We start from the raw sequence: 16,532 nt of genomic DNA on the forward strand, positions 1-16,532 counted from the left end.
ACTCAGTCTCTCCTCATAAGCCAATCCTCTCAACTCTGGAATCAACCAAGTGAACCTCCTCTGTACCCCCTCCAGTGCCAGTATATCCTTTCTCAAGTAAGGAGACCAAAACTGTACACAGTACTCCAGGTGTGGCCTCACCAGCACCTTATACAGCTGCAACATAACCTCGCTGTTTTTAAACTCCATCCCTCTCACAATGAAGGACAAAATTCCATTTGCCGCCTTAATTACCTGCTGCACCTGCAAACCAACTTTTTGTGATTAATGCACAAGGACATCCAGGTCCCTCTGCACAGCAGCATGCTGCAATTCTTTACCATTTAAATAATAGTCCATTTTGCTGCTATTCCTACCAAAATGGATGACCTCACAATTACCAACATTGTACTCCACCTGCCAGACCCTTGCTCATTCACTTAGACTAGCTATATCCCTTTGCAGACTTTCAGTGTCCTTTGCACACTTTGCTCTGCCACCCATCTTAATGTCATCTGTGAATTTTGACACACTATACTTGGTCCCCAACTTCAAATCATCTATGTAAATTGGAAACAATTGCGGTCCCAACACTGATCCCTGAAGCACACCACTAGTCACTGATCACCAACCAGAATAACACCCATTTACCCCCACCCTTTGCTTTCTCTTAGTTAACCAATCCTCTATCCATGCTAATACATTACCTGTAACACTGTGCACCTTTATCTTATGTAGCAGTCTTTGGTGCAGCACCTTGTCAAATGCTTTCTGAAAATCCAGATACACCACATCCACAGGTTCCCCATGTCCACTGTGCATGTAATGTTCTCAAAGAATTCCACCAAATTAGTCAAACACGACCTGCCCTTCATGAACCCATGCTGCATCTTATCGATGGTACAATTTATATCCAGATGTCTCACTATTTCTTCCTTGATGATAGATTCAAGCATTTTCCCTACTACAGAAGTTAAGTTAACTGGCCTATAGTTACCTGCCTTTTGTCTACCTGCTTTTTTAAACAGTAGCGTCACATTTGCTGTTTTCCAATCTGCGGGAACCACCCCAGAGTCCAGCAAATTTTGGTAAATTACCACTAGTGCATTTGCCATATCTTTTAGTCATTTATTTCCCTTTCTTTCCTTTTCTGCCACCAGAGCGCCTCATCTTTCCTTTTCTGCCACCAGAGCGCCTCATCGATAAGACACTGGGACTCAGAGGGTTGATGCAGTTTGGTGGACAAGTTGTCTCCATTCTGAACAATGGGGAACAAGCTCCTCCCACTCATTGACAACTTTGCCCCCTACAAAGATGGCAGCCATGCATAAGCCCTGTTGCACACTATCCCCGTTGCACATTGGCCCCAATAAAGATGGCCGCTAACCCGGACCGATCACTCGGAGCTGGAGACCCACTTAGTGCAGCTGGAAGACCCTGGAAGCTCTTTTTCGGGGATTACACAACATGTTTAGGAAACATCTCCGCCCGGTAGCTGGATCCATCGCTCCCTCCCATCCACTATTTTCTGCTAGCGATTGTGGATCAAAATAACAATCACCTCTCCAACCGCCATTCACCACACTGCGCATGCTTCACTCCCAGCCCAGCCCCGCCCCTCATTCACTCCCATTGGTTGGAGGACCAGCCGCTCCCGCTCGGTCCTCCAGTCCCGCCCCTCTGCCTCTATTGGTCCAGAGCTGCCGTCAATCAGCCGGGCATTGTGACGGTTCAGATTGAGGGAGGGGCCACAGACTCAGGCTGACTTGAAGATTATTGATGTGGAGATGCCGGCGTTGGACTGGGGTAAACACAGTCAGAAGTTTAACAACGATGTGGAGATGCCGGCGTTGGACTGGGGTAAACACAGTAAGAAGTTTAACAACACCAGGTTAAAGTCCAACAGGTTTATTTGGTAGCAAAAGCCACACAAGCTTTCGAGGCTCTGAGCCCCTTCTTCAGGTGAGTGGGAATTCTGTTCACAAACAGAACTTATAAAGACACAGACTCAATTTACATGAATAATGGTTGGAATGCGAATACTTACAACTAATCCAGTCTTTAAGAAACAAAACAATGGGAGTGGAGAGAGCATCAAGACAGGCTAAAAAGATGTGTATTGTCTCCAGACAAGACAGCCAGTGAAACTCTGCAGGTCCACGCAACTGTGGGAGTTACAAATAGTGTGACATAAACCCAATATCCCGGTTGAGGCCGTCCTTGTGTGTGCGGAACTTGGCTATCAGTTTCTGCTCAGCGACTCTGCGCTGTCGTGTGTCGCGAAGGTCACGGGCATTCGGCCTCTGATATTCGGGTAAGCGTTCTCCAAGGCGGCCTTCGCGACACACGACAGCGCAGAGTCGCTGAGCAGAAACTGATAGCCAAGTTCCGCACACACAAGGACGGCCTCAACCGGGATATTGGGTTTATGTCACACTATTTGTAACTCCCACAGTTGCGTGGACCTGCAGAGTTTCACTGGCTGTCTTGTCTGGAGACAATACACATCTTTTTAGCCTGTCTTGATGCTCTCTCCACTCCCATTGTTTTGTTTCTTAAAGACTGGATTAGTTGTAAGTATTCGCATTCCAACCATTATTCATGTAAATTGAGTCTGTGTCTTTATAAGTTCTGTTTGTGAACAGAATTCCCACTCACCTGAAGAAGGGGCTCAGAGCCTCGAAAGCTTGTGTGGCTTTTGCTACCAAATAAACCTGTTGGACTTTAACCTGGTGTTGTTAAACTTCTTATTGAAGATTATTGGCAGCATTTTCTGTTTGGGAATTAGAGCTGGGGATGGATGGTCAGTTCCCCTCTGTCCGGGTCATTACAGTAAGAAGTCTAACAACACTAGGTTAAAGTCCAACAGGTTTATTTGGTAGCAAAAGCCACTAGCTTTCGGAACCGGCTGTTCCTTCATCAGGTGGGTTTCCCCAGGACACTCATTATCACTGCAACTTTATTGGAGAAAGTCCCCGCTTCAATCCCCACTGCAAACTTTGTGTTTAAAATTGTTACTGAGGAAGAATTAATAGAGAGTTTCATGTTGAACAGGGTGACAGTTACTGTTGCCTTATTCTTTAAAAACTCCTTTACCTTTAAACAGGTAATGGTAAGTGACAGAAAACTGATCCACAGTGACCCAAAAACTAGACCTGGGTTTGATTCCCGGCTTGGGTCATTGTGTGGAGTTTGCATGTTCTGCCCATGTTTAAATGGGTTTCCTCCGGGTGCTCCAGTTTCCTCCCACAGTCCAAAAGAGGTGCTGGTTAGGTTCATTGGGCATGCTAAATTGCCCCTCAGTGTCACAGGATGCATAGATTAGAGGGATTAGTGGGGTAGGTATGTGGGGTTACGCGGACAGAGCCTGGGTGGGATTGTTGTCGGTGTAGACTCGATGGGCCAAATGGCCTCCTTCTGCACTGCAGGGATTCTATGATTCCAGATACTGCAGAAACTGCAAATCCAACTTCAAAACAGAGTGAATCTCTTCCCAAACTCAAAGCAGGTGAATAGCCTCTCCCCAGTGTGAACTTACTGGTGCACAGTGAGTTGAGATGATCTCCTGAACCCAGTCTCACAGGAAAAGCAACTGAATGGTCTCATCAGTGTGAACATGTTGTCCAAAGCTTTTGCAACACTTCCCACAGGCTGGGCACTTTTAAGGTCTCTCCCCAGTGTGAAACGTGGGTGTTTGCAGGGTGGATCCTGTTAGGGTCCTGGACTAAAACCCCTAAATTACATTAGGAAGCCAGACCAGACCCCAACAACATTTCTATGTTGGCATAAATGTGAGGTTAGAATGTTTCATTCCAGGAGTAATTTCACTGACTTGGGGATCTTTTATAGTAAAACAAACTTTATTTAATATCACAGTTCAAAGATAACTCTAACAAATGAAGCAGTTATTAACAGTTGAACAATATTTAAAAATGAAACAACTTTAATTTCTAACCTTTCATTGTTTCAGTTCCTCTTAAGAGATGTAAATGACACTTTAAATACAGTTAGCAACCATATGTATACTTGCTAGGGTGGCATGTCAGCATTGCTCACAGTGCCAGGGAGCCAGGATCAATTGTGGCCTTGGATGAATATGTGGAGTTTGCACGTTCTCCGTGTCTGCGTGGGTTTTCTCCATCGCTCCCATTTCCACCCACACTCTAAGTATGTGCAGGTTTGGTAGATTGACCCAGTAAAGTTTTTCCTCAGTGTCACGGGGATGAGAAAGGTAAATATGTGGGGCTATGGGGATAGGGCTTGGGTGGAATTGTTGTCGGTGCAGGCTCGATGGTCTGAATGGCGTCCTTCTGCACTGTAGGGATTCTTCACTGAGTCTAGACAGTCTTGAAGCTTTTAGAGAGAAAACAAGCCTCAGATCAGTTTGTAGAAACCCTCCAACAGTTCCTTGCCAGAACTGCAAAAGCTTCTTTCTTGCTGCACAGACCCACACTATCCCATGACCCTGTAACAATAGTCAGAAATCCAAGGGGAGCTTCTTATATAAACAAAAGCTCATTAGCTCTATCAAAGAAACAAATTTCTAGCTAAAATGAGTTATTAACTTGCTTTCAGAACCCTTGAGCCTGTAGAATAAAGCTGAATTTTTAAACATTCTCTCTAAACATAAAAACAATGTATGTAATATATATGTATATAATAAGTATATATACATACATATCCATCGCAACATTCTCATCACACTTCCCATACTTGAAGCTTATAAATGGCGTCTCCCCGGTGTAAATTCGCTGTTGTGCAGAAAGCTGGGACGACAGTGAAGCCGTTCCCACACACACAGCAGATGAGTGCGTCAATCAGTTTCCAGCTCTGATGTGTAACTGAATATCTCCTCAGTCTCCACATTTCCCTGGTTTCTCACTGTGGTTGTGGATGGTGGTTTGCTTCCATGGACAAAATTCTCTGCTGTTCAGGTTATGATAAATTGTGCTGAGGTTTACAGCATGGAAACAGGCCCTTCGGCCCAACTTGTCCATGACACCCCTTTTTTTAACCCCCAAACTAGTCCCAATTGCCCACATCCCTCTATACTCATCTTACTCATGTAACTATCTAAACGTTTTTGAAATACAAAATTGTACCCGCCTCTACTACTACCTCTGGCAGCTTGTTCCAGACATTCACCGCCCTCTGTGAAAGAAATTGCCTCTCTGGACACTTTTGTCTCTCTCCCCTCTCCCCTTAAACCTATGCGCTCTAGTTTTAGACTCCCCTATCTTTGGGAAAAGATATTGACTATCTAGCTGATCTATGCCCCTCATTATTTTATAGACCTCTATAAGGTCACCCCTCAGCCTCTACGCTCCAGAGAAAAAAGTCCCAGTCGATCCAGCCTCTCCTTATAACTCAAACCGTCAAATCCCGGTAACATCCTAATAAATTTTTTCTGCACTCTTTCTAGTTTAATAATATCCTTTCGATAATAGGGTGACCAGAATTGCACACAGTATTCCAAGTGTGGCCTTACCAATGTCTTGTACAACTTCAACAAAACATTCCAACTCCTGTATTCAACGTTCTGACCGATGAAACCAAGCATGCCGAATGCCTTCTTCACCACTCTGTCCACCTGTGACTCCACTTTCAAGGAGCTATGAACATGTATCCCTAGATCTCTTTGTTCTGTAACTCTCCCCAGTGGCCGACCATTAACTGAGTAAGTCCTGCCCTGGCTCAATCTACCAAAATGCATCACCTCGCATTTATCTAAATTAATCTCCATCTGCCACTCGTCAGCCCACTGGCCCAATTGATCAAGATCCCTTTGCAATCCTAGATAACCTTCTTCACTGTCCACTGTACCACCAATCTTGGTGTCATCTGCAAGCTTACTAAACATGCCGACTAAATTCTCATCCACAATATTAATATAAATGACAAATAACAGTGGGCCCAGCACTGATCCCTGAGGCACACCACTGGTCACAGGCCTCCAGTTTGAAAAACAACTCTCTACAACCACCCTCTGTCTTCTGTCATTAAGCCAATTTTGTATCCATTTGGCTACCTCACCCTGGATCCCGTGAGATTTAATCTTATGCAACAACCTACCATGTGGTACCTTGAACTAATGTTTTGTGTGAGCTTCCTGAACCCAAATCCTCCCCTTCTAAGACCAACTATATTAACATCTGTAACAGAGCTGGAGTTATTTTTCAATTCCACCAACAGACCCAAATGAACATGGTTCAGTTTGAATATGATTAACAGCAAAATCCAATCACAATAGTTACTTGTGAGTTCGCTGGTGTCTCAGGAGATTGGATGAGGTAGTGAATCCCGTCCCACACTGGGAGCAAGTGAACTGCCTCTCCCCAGTGTGGATTCGCTGGTGTGTCCGCAGATGGGATGACTGACTGAATCTCTTCCCACATTGAGAACAAGTGAAAGGCCTCTCCCCAGTGTGAATTCGCTGATGTGCCAATAGATTGAATGACTGACTGAATCCCTTTCCACACACAGAGCAGGTGAATGGCTTCTCCCCAGTGTGAACTTGCTGGTGTATCAGCAGCTTGGCTGAACGAGTGAATCCCTTCCCACATTGGGAGCAGATAAAAGGCCTATCCCCAGTGTGAACTCGTTGGTGTATCAGCAGGTCAGATGACTGAGTGAATCCCCTCCCACATACAGAACAAGTGAACGGCCTCTCCCCAGTGTGAACTCGCTGGTGTATTAGCAGGTGAGATTGGTTAGCGAATTCCTTCCCACACTGGGAGCAGGTGAACGGCTTCTCCCCAGTGTGAATTTGCTGGTGTCTCAACAAATTGGCTGAATGAGCGAATCCCTTCCCACACTGAGAACAAGTGAATGGCTTCTCCCCAGTGTGAACTCGCTGGTGTATCCGCAGGTTGTACGAGTGAGAAAATTGCTTCCCACACTGGGAGCAGGTGAACGGTTTCTCCCCAGTGTGAACTCGCTGGTGTATTGCTAGGTTGGATGGCCAATTGAATCCCTTCCCGCACAGGGAGCAAGTGAATGGTCTCTTCCCAGCATGACTGCATCGATGGGTTTCCAGCAGGGATGGGCAATTGAATCCCTTCCCACAATCCTCACACTTCCATGCCATCTCCCTGTTGTGACGACAATTATGTTCCGAAAGACTTGATGATTGGTTAAAGTCTTGTCCACACATAGAACACGTGTACAGTTTCTCTCCACTGTGAACGGTGCTTTTTTCTTCCATGTTCAAAATACAACGATATTCAGGTTATAATAAATTGACCAACTCCATCAGGTTCTGATATCATGTTTGGTTTCAGTTTCCTAACTACAAATCCTCCTCTTCTGAAACCCTGTGAAATTGATTTAAAACAGAAAAAAGGGAGTGAGAGAGAACCCACAAAAACAGGTTGTGAAATTGAGCTGAATGAATCTGGGAATTTGCGGGGTCGACACTAGGAAAATTGCTGGTTTTTCATCAAAACCCAACTGGTTCACCAATATCCTTCAGGGAAGGAAACCTGACACCCAGTCTGGATCAACACAAGACTGTGGACACTCTTGGAGGAGACAGAGAAAAATAGGAGAGATCGGGGGTGAAGGAGAGGGATTTTATACATCTACAACTCAACAGATCTTTGACAGAATCTCCCAAGCCCTCAACCTCCACTACCAAAGACCAGGGTAGCAGGTAAAAGTACACCCCATCAACTCCAAGTTCCCCTCCAACTCACACATCATCCTGACTTATCTGACATCCTGTACTCAAAGAACAGAAACTTTTTTTATAAATACTGGGAAGACTGAAACCATTGTCTTCAGTCCGAACTACAAACTCCATTCCCTCGCCAACAACTTCCTGGCAACTATCTGAGGCTGAACCAGGCTGTTCGCAACTGTGGTGAAATATTTCACCCCAATTTGAGCTTCCAACCACATATCCACATCATGATTAAGACCGCCTATTTCCAAGGAGACACAGGTTCAAGGCGAGAGGGAGAAAGTTTCAGGGAGAGAGTGGTGGGTGGCTGGAATGCGCTACCAGAGGAGGTGGTGGAAACAGGCACATTAGCAACATTTAGGAGGCATCTGGATGGGTGCATGCATAGGGAGGGAATAGAGGGATAAGTACTGAGTAAGGGCAAAAGATGTTTTCTTAAATTAAGGCATCATAGAACCATAGAAAATTACAGCTCAGAAACTGGCCCTTGGCCCTTCTTGTCTGTGCCGAACCATTTTATGCCTCGTCCCACTGACCTGCACTTGGACCATATCCCTCCACACCCCTCTCATCCATGAACCCGTCCAACTTTTTCTTAAATGGTACAATGGCATTTACCACTTTATCTGGCAGCTCATTCCACACTCCCACCACTCTCTGCGTGAAGAAGCCCTCCCTAATATTCCCTTTAAACTTTTCTCCTTTCACCCTTAACCCATGCCCTCTGGTTTTTTTCTCCCCGAGCCTCAGCGGAAAAAGCCTGCTTGCATTCACTCTATCTATACCCATCAAAATCTTATACACCTCTATCAAATCTCCCCTCAATCTTCTACGCTCCAGGGAATAAAGTCCCAACCTATTCAATCTCTCTCTGTAACTCAGCTTCTCAAGTCCCGGCAACATCTTTGTGAACCTTCTCTGCACTCTTTCAATCTTATTTACATCCTTCCTGTAACTAGGTGACCAAAACTGTACACAATACTCCAAATTCGGCCTCACCAATGCCTTATAGAACCATAGAAAATTACAGCTTAGAAACAGGCCTTTTGGCCCTTCTTGTCTGTGCCGAACCATTTTATGCCTAGTCCCACTGATCTGCACTTGGACCATATCCCTCCACACCCCTCTCATCCATGAACCCGTCCAACTTTTTCTTAAATGGTAAAAGTGACCCCGCATTTACCACTTTATCTGGCAGCTCATTCCACACTCCCACCACTCTCTGCGTGAAGAAGCCCCCCCTAATATTCCCTTTAAACTTTTCTCCTTTCACCCTTAACCCATGCCCTCTGGTTGTTTTCTCCCCTAGCCTCAGCGGAAAAAGCCTGCTTGCATTCACTCTATCTATACGCATCAAAATCTTATACACCTCTATCAAATCTCCCCTCAATCTTCTACACTCCAGGGAATAAAGTCCCAACCTATTCAATCTCTCTCTGTAACTCAGCTTCTCAAGTCCCGGCAACATCCTTGTGAACCTTCTCTGCACTCTTTCAATCTTATTTACATCCTTCCTGTAACTAGGTGACCAGAACTGTACACAATACTCCAAATTCGGCCTCACCAATGCCTTATATAACCTTACCATAACACTCCAACTTTTATACTCGATACTCCGATTTATAAAGGCCAATGTACCAAAGGCACTCTTTACGACCCTATCCACCTGTGACGTCACTTTTAGGGAATTCTGTACCTGTATTCCTAGATCCCTCTGTTCAACTGCACTCTTCAGAGTCCTACCATTTACCCTGTATGTTCTACTTTGATTTGTCCTTCCAAAGTGCAATATCTCACACTTGTCTGCGTTAAATTCCATTTGCCATTTTTCAGCCCATTTTTCTAGTTGGTCCAAATCCCTCTGCAAGCTTTGAAAACCTTCCTCACTGTCCACTACACCTCCAATCTTTGTATCATCAGCAAACTTGCTGATCCAATTGACCACATTATCATCCAGATCATTGATATAGATGACAAACAACAATGAACCCAACACCGATCCCTGCGGCACACCACTAGTCACAGGCCTCCACTCAGAGAAGCAATCCTCCACAAGCACTCTCTGGATTCTTCCATTGAGCCAGTGTCTTATCCAATTTACTACCTCCCCATGTATACCTAGCGACTGAACCTTCCGAACTAACCTTCCATGAGGGACCTTGTCAAAGGCCTTGCTGAAATCCAGGTAGACAACATCCACCGCCTTCCCTTCATCCACTTTCCTGGTAACCTCTTCGAAAAACTCTAATAGATTGGTCAAACATGACCTACCACGCACAAAGCCATGTTGACTCTCCCTAATAAGTCCCTGTCTATCCAAATATTTGTAGATCCTATCCCTTATCACACCTTCCAATAACTTGCCCACCACCGACGTCAAACTTACTGGCCGATAGTTTCCCGGATTTCTTTTGGAACCTTTTTTAAACAACGGAACAACATGAGCCACCCTCCAATCATCCGGCACCTCCCCCGTGAATACTGACATTTTAAATATGTCTGCCAGGGCCCCTGCAAGTTCAACACTAGCTTCCCTCAAGGTCCGTGGGAATACCCTGTCCGGTCCTGGGGATTTATCCACTCTGATTTGCCTCAAGACAGCGAGCACCTCCTCCCCTTTAATCTGTAACGGTTCCATGGCCTCCCTACCAGTTTGCCCTATTTCCGTAGACTCCATGCCCGTTTCCTCAGTAAATACGGATGCAAAAAAACCATTTAGTATCTCCCCCATCTCTTTTGGTTCCATACACAGTGTACCACTCTGGTCTTCAAGAGGACCAATTTTATCCCTCACTATCCTTTTGCTCCTAACATACCTATAGAAGCTCTTTGGATTTTCCTTCACTCTGTCTGCCAAAGCAACCTCATGTCTTCTTTTAGCCCTCCTGATTTCCCTCTTAAGTAGCTTCTTGCACTTTTTATACTCCTCGAGCATCTGATCTGTTCCTTGCTGCCTGTACATTTCATACAACTCTCTCTTCCTCTTAATCAGTGTTACAATCTCCCTCGAGAACCAAGGTTCCTTATTCCGATTTACTTTGCCTTTAATCCTGACAGGAACATACAAACTCTGCACTCTCAAAATTTCTCCTTTGAAGGCCTCGCACTTTCCAATTACATCCTTACCAGAGAACAGCCTGTGCCAATCCACACTTCCCAGATCCCTTCTCATTTCATCAAATTTGGCCTTTTTCCAGTTCAGAACTTCAACCCGAGGACCAGATCTATCCTTATCCACGATCAGGTTGAAACTAATGGCATTATGATCACTGGATCCAAAGTATTCCCTCACACTCACATCCATCACCTGCCCTAACTCATTTCCCAATAGGAGATCCAATATCGCATCCTCTCTAGTTGGCACCTCTATATACGGATGTAGAAAATTCTCCTGAACACATTTTACAAACTCTACCCCGTCTAAACCTTTAACAGTATGCGAGTCCCAATCTATATGTGGAAAATTAAAATCCCCTACTATCACAACTTTGTGTTTCTTGCAGTTGTCAGCTATCTCTCCGCTGATTTGCTCCTCCAATTCTCGCTGACTATTGGGTGGTCTATAATACAAGCCCATTAATGTGGTCATACCTTTCCTGTTTCTCAGCTCCACCCATAGGGCCTTTGTAGACAAGCTCCCTAATCTATCCTGCCTGAGTACCGCTGTAACATTTTCCCTGACCAACAATGCCACCCCCCCACCTTTTATCCCTCTGCCTCTATCCCGCCTGAAACATTGGAACCCTGGAACATTGAGCTGCCAGTCCTGCCCCTCCTGTAGCCAAGTTTCACTGATGGCTATAATGTCATATTTCCACATGTCTATCCACGCCTTCAGCTCATCTGCCTTCCCCACAATACTCCTGGCATTGAAATAGACACACCTCAAAAAATTATTTCCACCACACTCTACCCTTCCATTTGTGATTTTGCTTGAACTAACCTGTCTTTTTACCCCTGCTCCACTATCTGCTCTGGCACTCTGGTTCCCACCCCCTGCAAATCTAGTTTAAACGCTCCCCAATCACACTAGCAAATCTCCCTGCAAGTATATTGGTCCCCTTGTAGTTTAGGTGTAACCCGTCTCTCTTGTACAGGTCCCACCTGCCCCAAAAGAGGTCCCAATGATCCAAGAATTGGAAACCCTGCCCCCTGCACCAGTTCCTCAGCCACGTGTTTATCCGCCCAAGCATCCTACTCCTGCCCTCACTGGCATGTGGCTCAGGTAGCAATCCTGAGATTACTACCCTCGGGGTCCTACTTTTTAACTTCCTTCCAAGCTCTTTGTACTCACTCTTTAGGACCTCCTCACTCTTCCTTCCCACGTCATTGGTACCGACGTGTACCACGACATCTGGCTGATCACCGTCCCACTTTAGAATGCTGTGCACGCGATCAGAGACATCGCTGACCTTGGCACCCGGGAGGCAACAAACCATGCGGGAGTCTCTGTCCCGACCACAGAACCTCCGGTCTGTACCTCTGACCATTGAGTCCCCTATCACTACTGCTCTCCTCTTCTTCATCCCACCCTTTTGCGCTGTAGAACCAGACGCAGTATCAGAGTTCCGGCTGTCGCAGCTTGTCCCAGGTAAAGCATCTCCCACAACAGTATCCAATTCAGTATACCTGTTGTGGAGGGATATGGCCAACAGGGGAACCCTGCTCTGCCTGTCCTTTCACACTGCCATTTCCTCTCCTTACAGTAACCCAATTACCTGTGCTCTGCTGCTTAGGTGTAACTATCTCCCTAAAGCTACTGTCTATAAACTTCTCATTCTCCCGAATTAGATGGAGGTCATCAAGCTCCTTCTCCAGTTCCCTAACACGCTTTGCTAGCAGCTGCAGCTGAATGCATCTTTTGCAGGTGCTGTCGTCAGGGATACCGGAGGTCTCCCTGATCTCCCACATCCTGCAAGAGGGGCATTCCAACATCCTGCCTGGCATTTTTTTTTAGTCTGGGGAAAAACAAGAATAAACTTTCTGGGAAAGAAAAAACTTACTCTCGCCTCTGCCTGTTCTCGCCGAAGCCTGTTTTGAGCCAAAGCCCTTCAGCTCTCACTCTGCCCCCTGCTCACTCCACTGCCCGCTCAAAGGTGCGGCCTACTTTTAAACCCTCCAAAACCTTCCCAGGCTGCTGCTATATAACCTTACCATAACACTCCAACTTTTATACTCGATACTCCGATTTATAAAGGCACTCTTTACGACCCTATCCACCTGTGACGTCACTTTTAGGGAATTCTGTACCTGTATTCCTAGATCCCTCTGTTCAACTGCACTCTTCAGAGTCCTACCATTTACCCTGTACGTTCTACTTTGATTTGTCCTTCCAAAGTGCAATATCTCACACTTGTCTGCGTTAAATTCCATTTGCCATTTTTCAGCCCATTTTCCTAGTCTGGTCATGGTCAGCACAGGCTTGGAGGGCCAAAGGGCCTGTTCCTGTCTGTACTTTTGTTTGTTCTTCCACCTCAGTGACATCACCTGACTCCACCCCCCCCCCACCCAATCTCAGCTGATTTTTTAAAAAATTAAGGCATCATGGTCAGCACAGGATGAAAGTGAGGAGTGTGGGATAGAGGGAAAGTTGGCCGATTGGATAGGTAACTGGCTGTTTGATCGGAGACAGAGGGTGGTAGTGGATGGAAAATTTTCGGACTGGAGGCAGGTTGCCAGTGGAGTGCCACAGGGATCAGTGCTTGGTCCTTTGCTCTTTGTGATTTTTATTAATGACTTAGAGGAGGGGGCTGAAGGGTGGATCAGTAGATTTGCTGATGACACCAAGATTGGTGGAGTAGTGGATGAGGTGGAGGGCTGTTGTAGGCTGCAAAGAGATATTGATAGGATGCAAAGCTGGGCTGAAAAATGGGAAATGGAGTTTAACCCTGATAAATGTGAGGTGATTCATTTTGGTAAGACTAATTTAAATGTGGATTACAGGGTCAAAGGTAGGGTTCTGAAGACTGTGGATGAACAGAGAGATCTTGGGGACCAGATCCACAGATCTCTGAAGGTTGCCACTCAAGTGGATAGAGCTGTGAAGAAGGCCTATAGTGTGTTAGCTTTTATTAACAGGGGGTTGGCGTTTAAGAGCAGTGGGGTTATGCAGCAACTGTACAGGACCTTAGTGAGACCACATTTGGAACATTGTGTGCAGTTCTGGTCACCTCACTATAAGAAGGATGTGGAAGCGCTGGAAAGAGTGCAGAGGAGATTTACCAGGATGCTGCCTGTTTGGAGGGTAGGTCTTATGAGGAAAGGTTGAGGGAGCTAGGGCTGTTCTCTCTGGAGCGGAGGAGGCTGAGGGGAGACTTAATAGAGGTTTATAAAATGATGAAGGGGATAGATAGTGAACGTTCAAAGACTATTTCCTCGGGTGAATGGAGCTATTACAAGGGGGCATAACTATAGGGTTCGTGGTGGGAGATATAGGAAGGATATCAGAGGTAGGTTCTTTACACAGAGAGTGGTTGGGGTGTGGAATGGACTGCCTGCAGTGATAGTGGAGTCAGACACTTTAGGAACATTTAAGCGGTTATTGGATAGGCACATGGAGCACACCAGGATGATAGGGAGCGGGATAGCTTGATCTTGGTTTCAGATAAAGCTCGGCACAACATCGTGGGCCGATGGGCCTGTTCTGTGCTGTACTGTTCTGTGTTCCAAGTCTGAGGTCACGTACCAACCGACTCGAAAACAGCTTCTTCTCTGCTGCTGTCAGTCTTTTGAATGGACTTACCTTGCATTCAGTTGATCTTTCTCTACACTCTCGCTGTGACTGTAACACTACATTCTGCACTCTCTCATTTCCTTCTCTATGAACGGTATGTTTTGTCTGTGTAGTGCGCAAGAAACAATACTTTTCACTGTATGTTAATACATGTGACAATAAATCAAATCAAACCCTCACCCATTCCATTGTGACGTCTGGAATCTCTTAACTCTCCCTCATTGCGCATGCGCCCGGCCGCACACTGTCCCCAGTAAATACAGTAATAAGTCTCACAACATCAGGTTAAAGTCCTGGTGTTCTGAGCCAAATATTTTGCTACCAAATAACCCTGTTGGACTTTAACCTGCTGTTGTGAGACTTCTCACTGTGTTTATCTCCAGTCCAACGCCGGCATCTCCACATCAGTAAATATGGCGGCTGTTTACACGGGCCTGTCCCGGGGAAAAGCCTGAGCAGCTTCCGCCGCTACAAACGCCGCATCGGAGCTTCGGCCCGCACGGGATGTTTATGAGGCCTCTAAACCTACCCGCCGGCTCCATCCCTCCCTCATGACCCATCCCACGGTATCTCACCGGCTGAGAATTTCCACAACCGCCTCGATCGTGAGTTCTCATCGGCACTGCGCATGTTCTCAGTCACAACAGGAGTGTTCGAGCCTAGACCCGCCCCTCGTTCACTCCGATTGGCTGGAGGACCAGCCTCTCCTGCTCCGTCCTCCAGCCCCGCCCTCTCTTTCTATTGGTCCAGAGTCGCCGTCAATCACTCCCCGGGTGAGCTGGAGCATGCGCACTGCCGATGCTAGGCTCAGGCGGCAAAGCTGCAGGAGCAAAGCCTCAGAGATTGAAACCAGTGGCTTGTTGTAAAACAGGAAGTCAGGGTCCCAGTCAACAACAACTTCTATTTATTTAAAACCTTTAACATCAGAAATCATCCCAGTGCACTTCACAGGAACATCCAGATACATCAGGATATATTAGCACAGATGACCAAAAGACTGGACAAAGAGGTGAGTTTTAGAGAGTTTTAAGGGATCTGATTTATCGTTGTCACATTTAATTGATTTGATTTATTATTGTCACAAGTATTACTATGGCGTGAAAAGTATTGTTCTTGTGCTAGACAGACAAAAACATACCGTTCATAGAATGCATAGGGGAGAAGGAAAGGAGAGTGTGCAGAATGTAGTGTTACAGTCATAGCTCGGGTGTATAAGATAGGTCCATTCAGAAGTCTGATGACAGCAAGGAAGAAGCTGTGTGAGTAGAGTCGTTGGTGGGCTTTCTTAACTATAGCATCAGCGTGGCGGAACCAGGACAGGCTGTTGATGATCTGGACACTAGAAACGTGAAGCTGTCAGCCATTTCCACTTCACCCATTGATGTAGACAGGGGCGTGTCCTCCACTCGGCTTCTTGAAGTCAATGACTATCTCCTTCCTTTTACTGACATTGAGGGAGAGATTATTGTCGCCGCACCAGTTCACCAGCTTCTCTGTCACTTTCCTGTACTCCGTCTCATCATTGTTTGAGATCCAACTCACTGCGGTGGTGTCATCAGCAAACTTGAAAATTGAGTTGGAAGGGAATTTGTCCACACAGTCATAGGTGTATAAGGAGTATATTAAAGGGCTGAGGACACAGCCTGTGGGCACCTGTGTTGAGGATGATTGTGGAGGAGGTGTTGTTGCCTATTTTTACTGATTGTGGTCTGTGGGTTCGGGAGTCTAGGATCCAGTCATAGAGGGAGGAGCTGAGCCCCAGGCCACAGAGTTTGGAGATGAGTTCTGTTGGAATAATGATGTTGAAGGCTGAGCTGTAGTCAATAGGAGTCTGACATAAGTGTCTTTGTTATTCAGGTGTTCCAGGCGTTGAGTGTAGGGCCAAGGAGATGGTGTCTGCTATGGACCTGTTGGGGTGATAGGCAAACTGTAGTGGATCCAGGCAATCTGGGAGGCCAAAATTGATTTTGAGGCATGACTAACCGTTTGAAGCACTTCATACTGATGGATATCAGAGCCACTGGGCAATAGTCATTAAGGCATGCTGCCTGGCTTTTCTTTGGTATCGGCTTGATGTTTGCCTTCTTGAAGCAGATAAGGACCTCAGATTGGTATAAAAAGAGGTTAAAGATGTCTACG

The 16,532-nt window shown here is 46.0% G+C and overlaps 1 protein-coding gene across 3 annotated transcripts; it reads right to left on the minus strand.

The window, feature by feature from the left end:
• Window positions 1-3,830: 3,830 nt before the first annotated feature.
• Window positions 3,831-15,073, minus strand: LOC144488978 (uncharacterized). Of its 3 annotated transcripts, none has more exons than XM_078206936.1 (2): window positions 14,969-15,073; window positions 3,831-7,292 (listed from the first exon to the last, which is right to left on the minus strand). In XM_078206936.1, exon 2 carries the CDS (start codon window positions 7,181-7,183, stop codon window positions 6,230-6,232), a length of 954 nt encoding a protein of 317 aa, XP_078063062.1. In that variant the 5' UTR covers window positions 7,184-7,292; window positions 14,969-15,073; the 3' UTR covers window positions 3,831-6,229. The 3 variants fall into 3 exon arrangements, with proteins under 3 accessions (XP_078063062.1, XP_078063063.1, XP_078063064.1); XM_078206937.1 differs by lacking the exon at window positions 14,969-15,073 and adding an exon at window positions 14,574-14,647; XM_078206938.1 differs by lacking the exon at window positions 14,969-15,073 and adding an exon at window positions 11,955-12,066.
• Window positions 15,074-16,532: the final 1,459 nt, after the last annotated feature.

The sequence above is a fragment of the Mustelus asterias genome, unplaced genomic scaffold (genome assembly GCF_964213995.1).
Source record: "Mustelus asterias unplaced genomic scaffold, sMusAst1.hap1.1 HAP1_SCAFFOLD_1891, whole genome shotgun sequence".
Taxonomy (NCBI): Eukaryota; Metazoa; Chordata; class Chondrichthyes; order Carcharhiniformes; family Triakidae; genus Mustelus; species Mustelus asterias.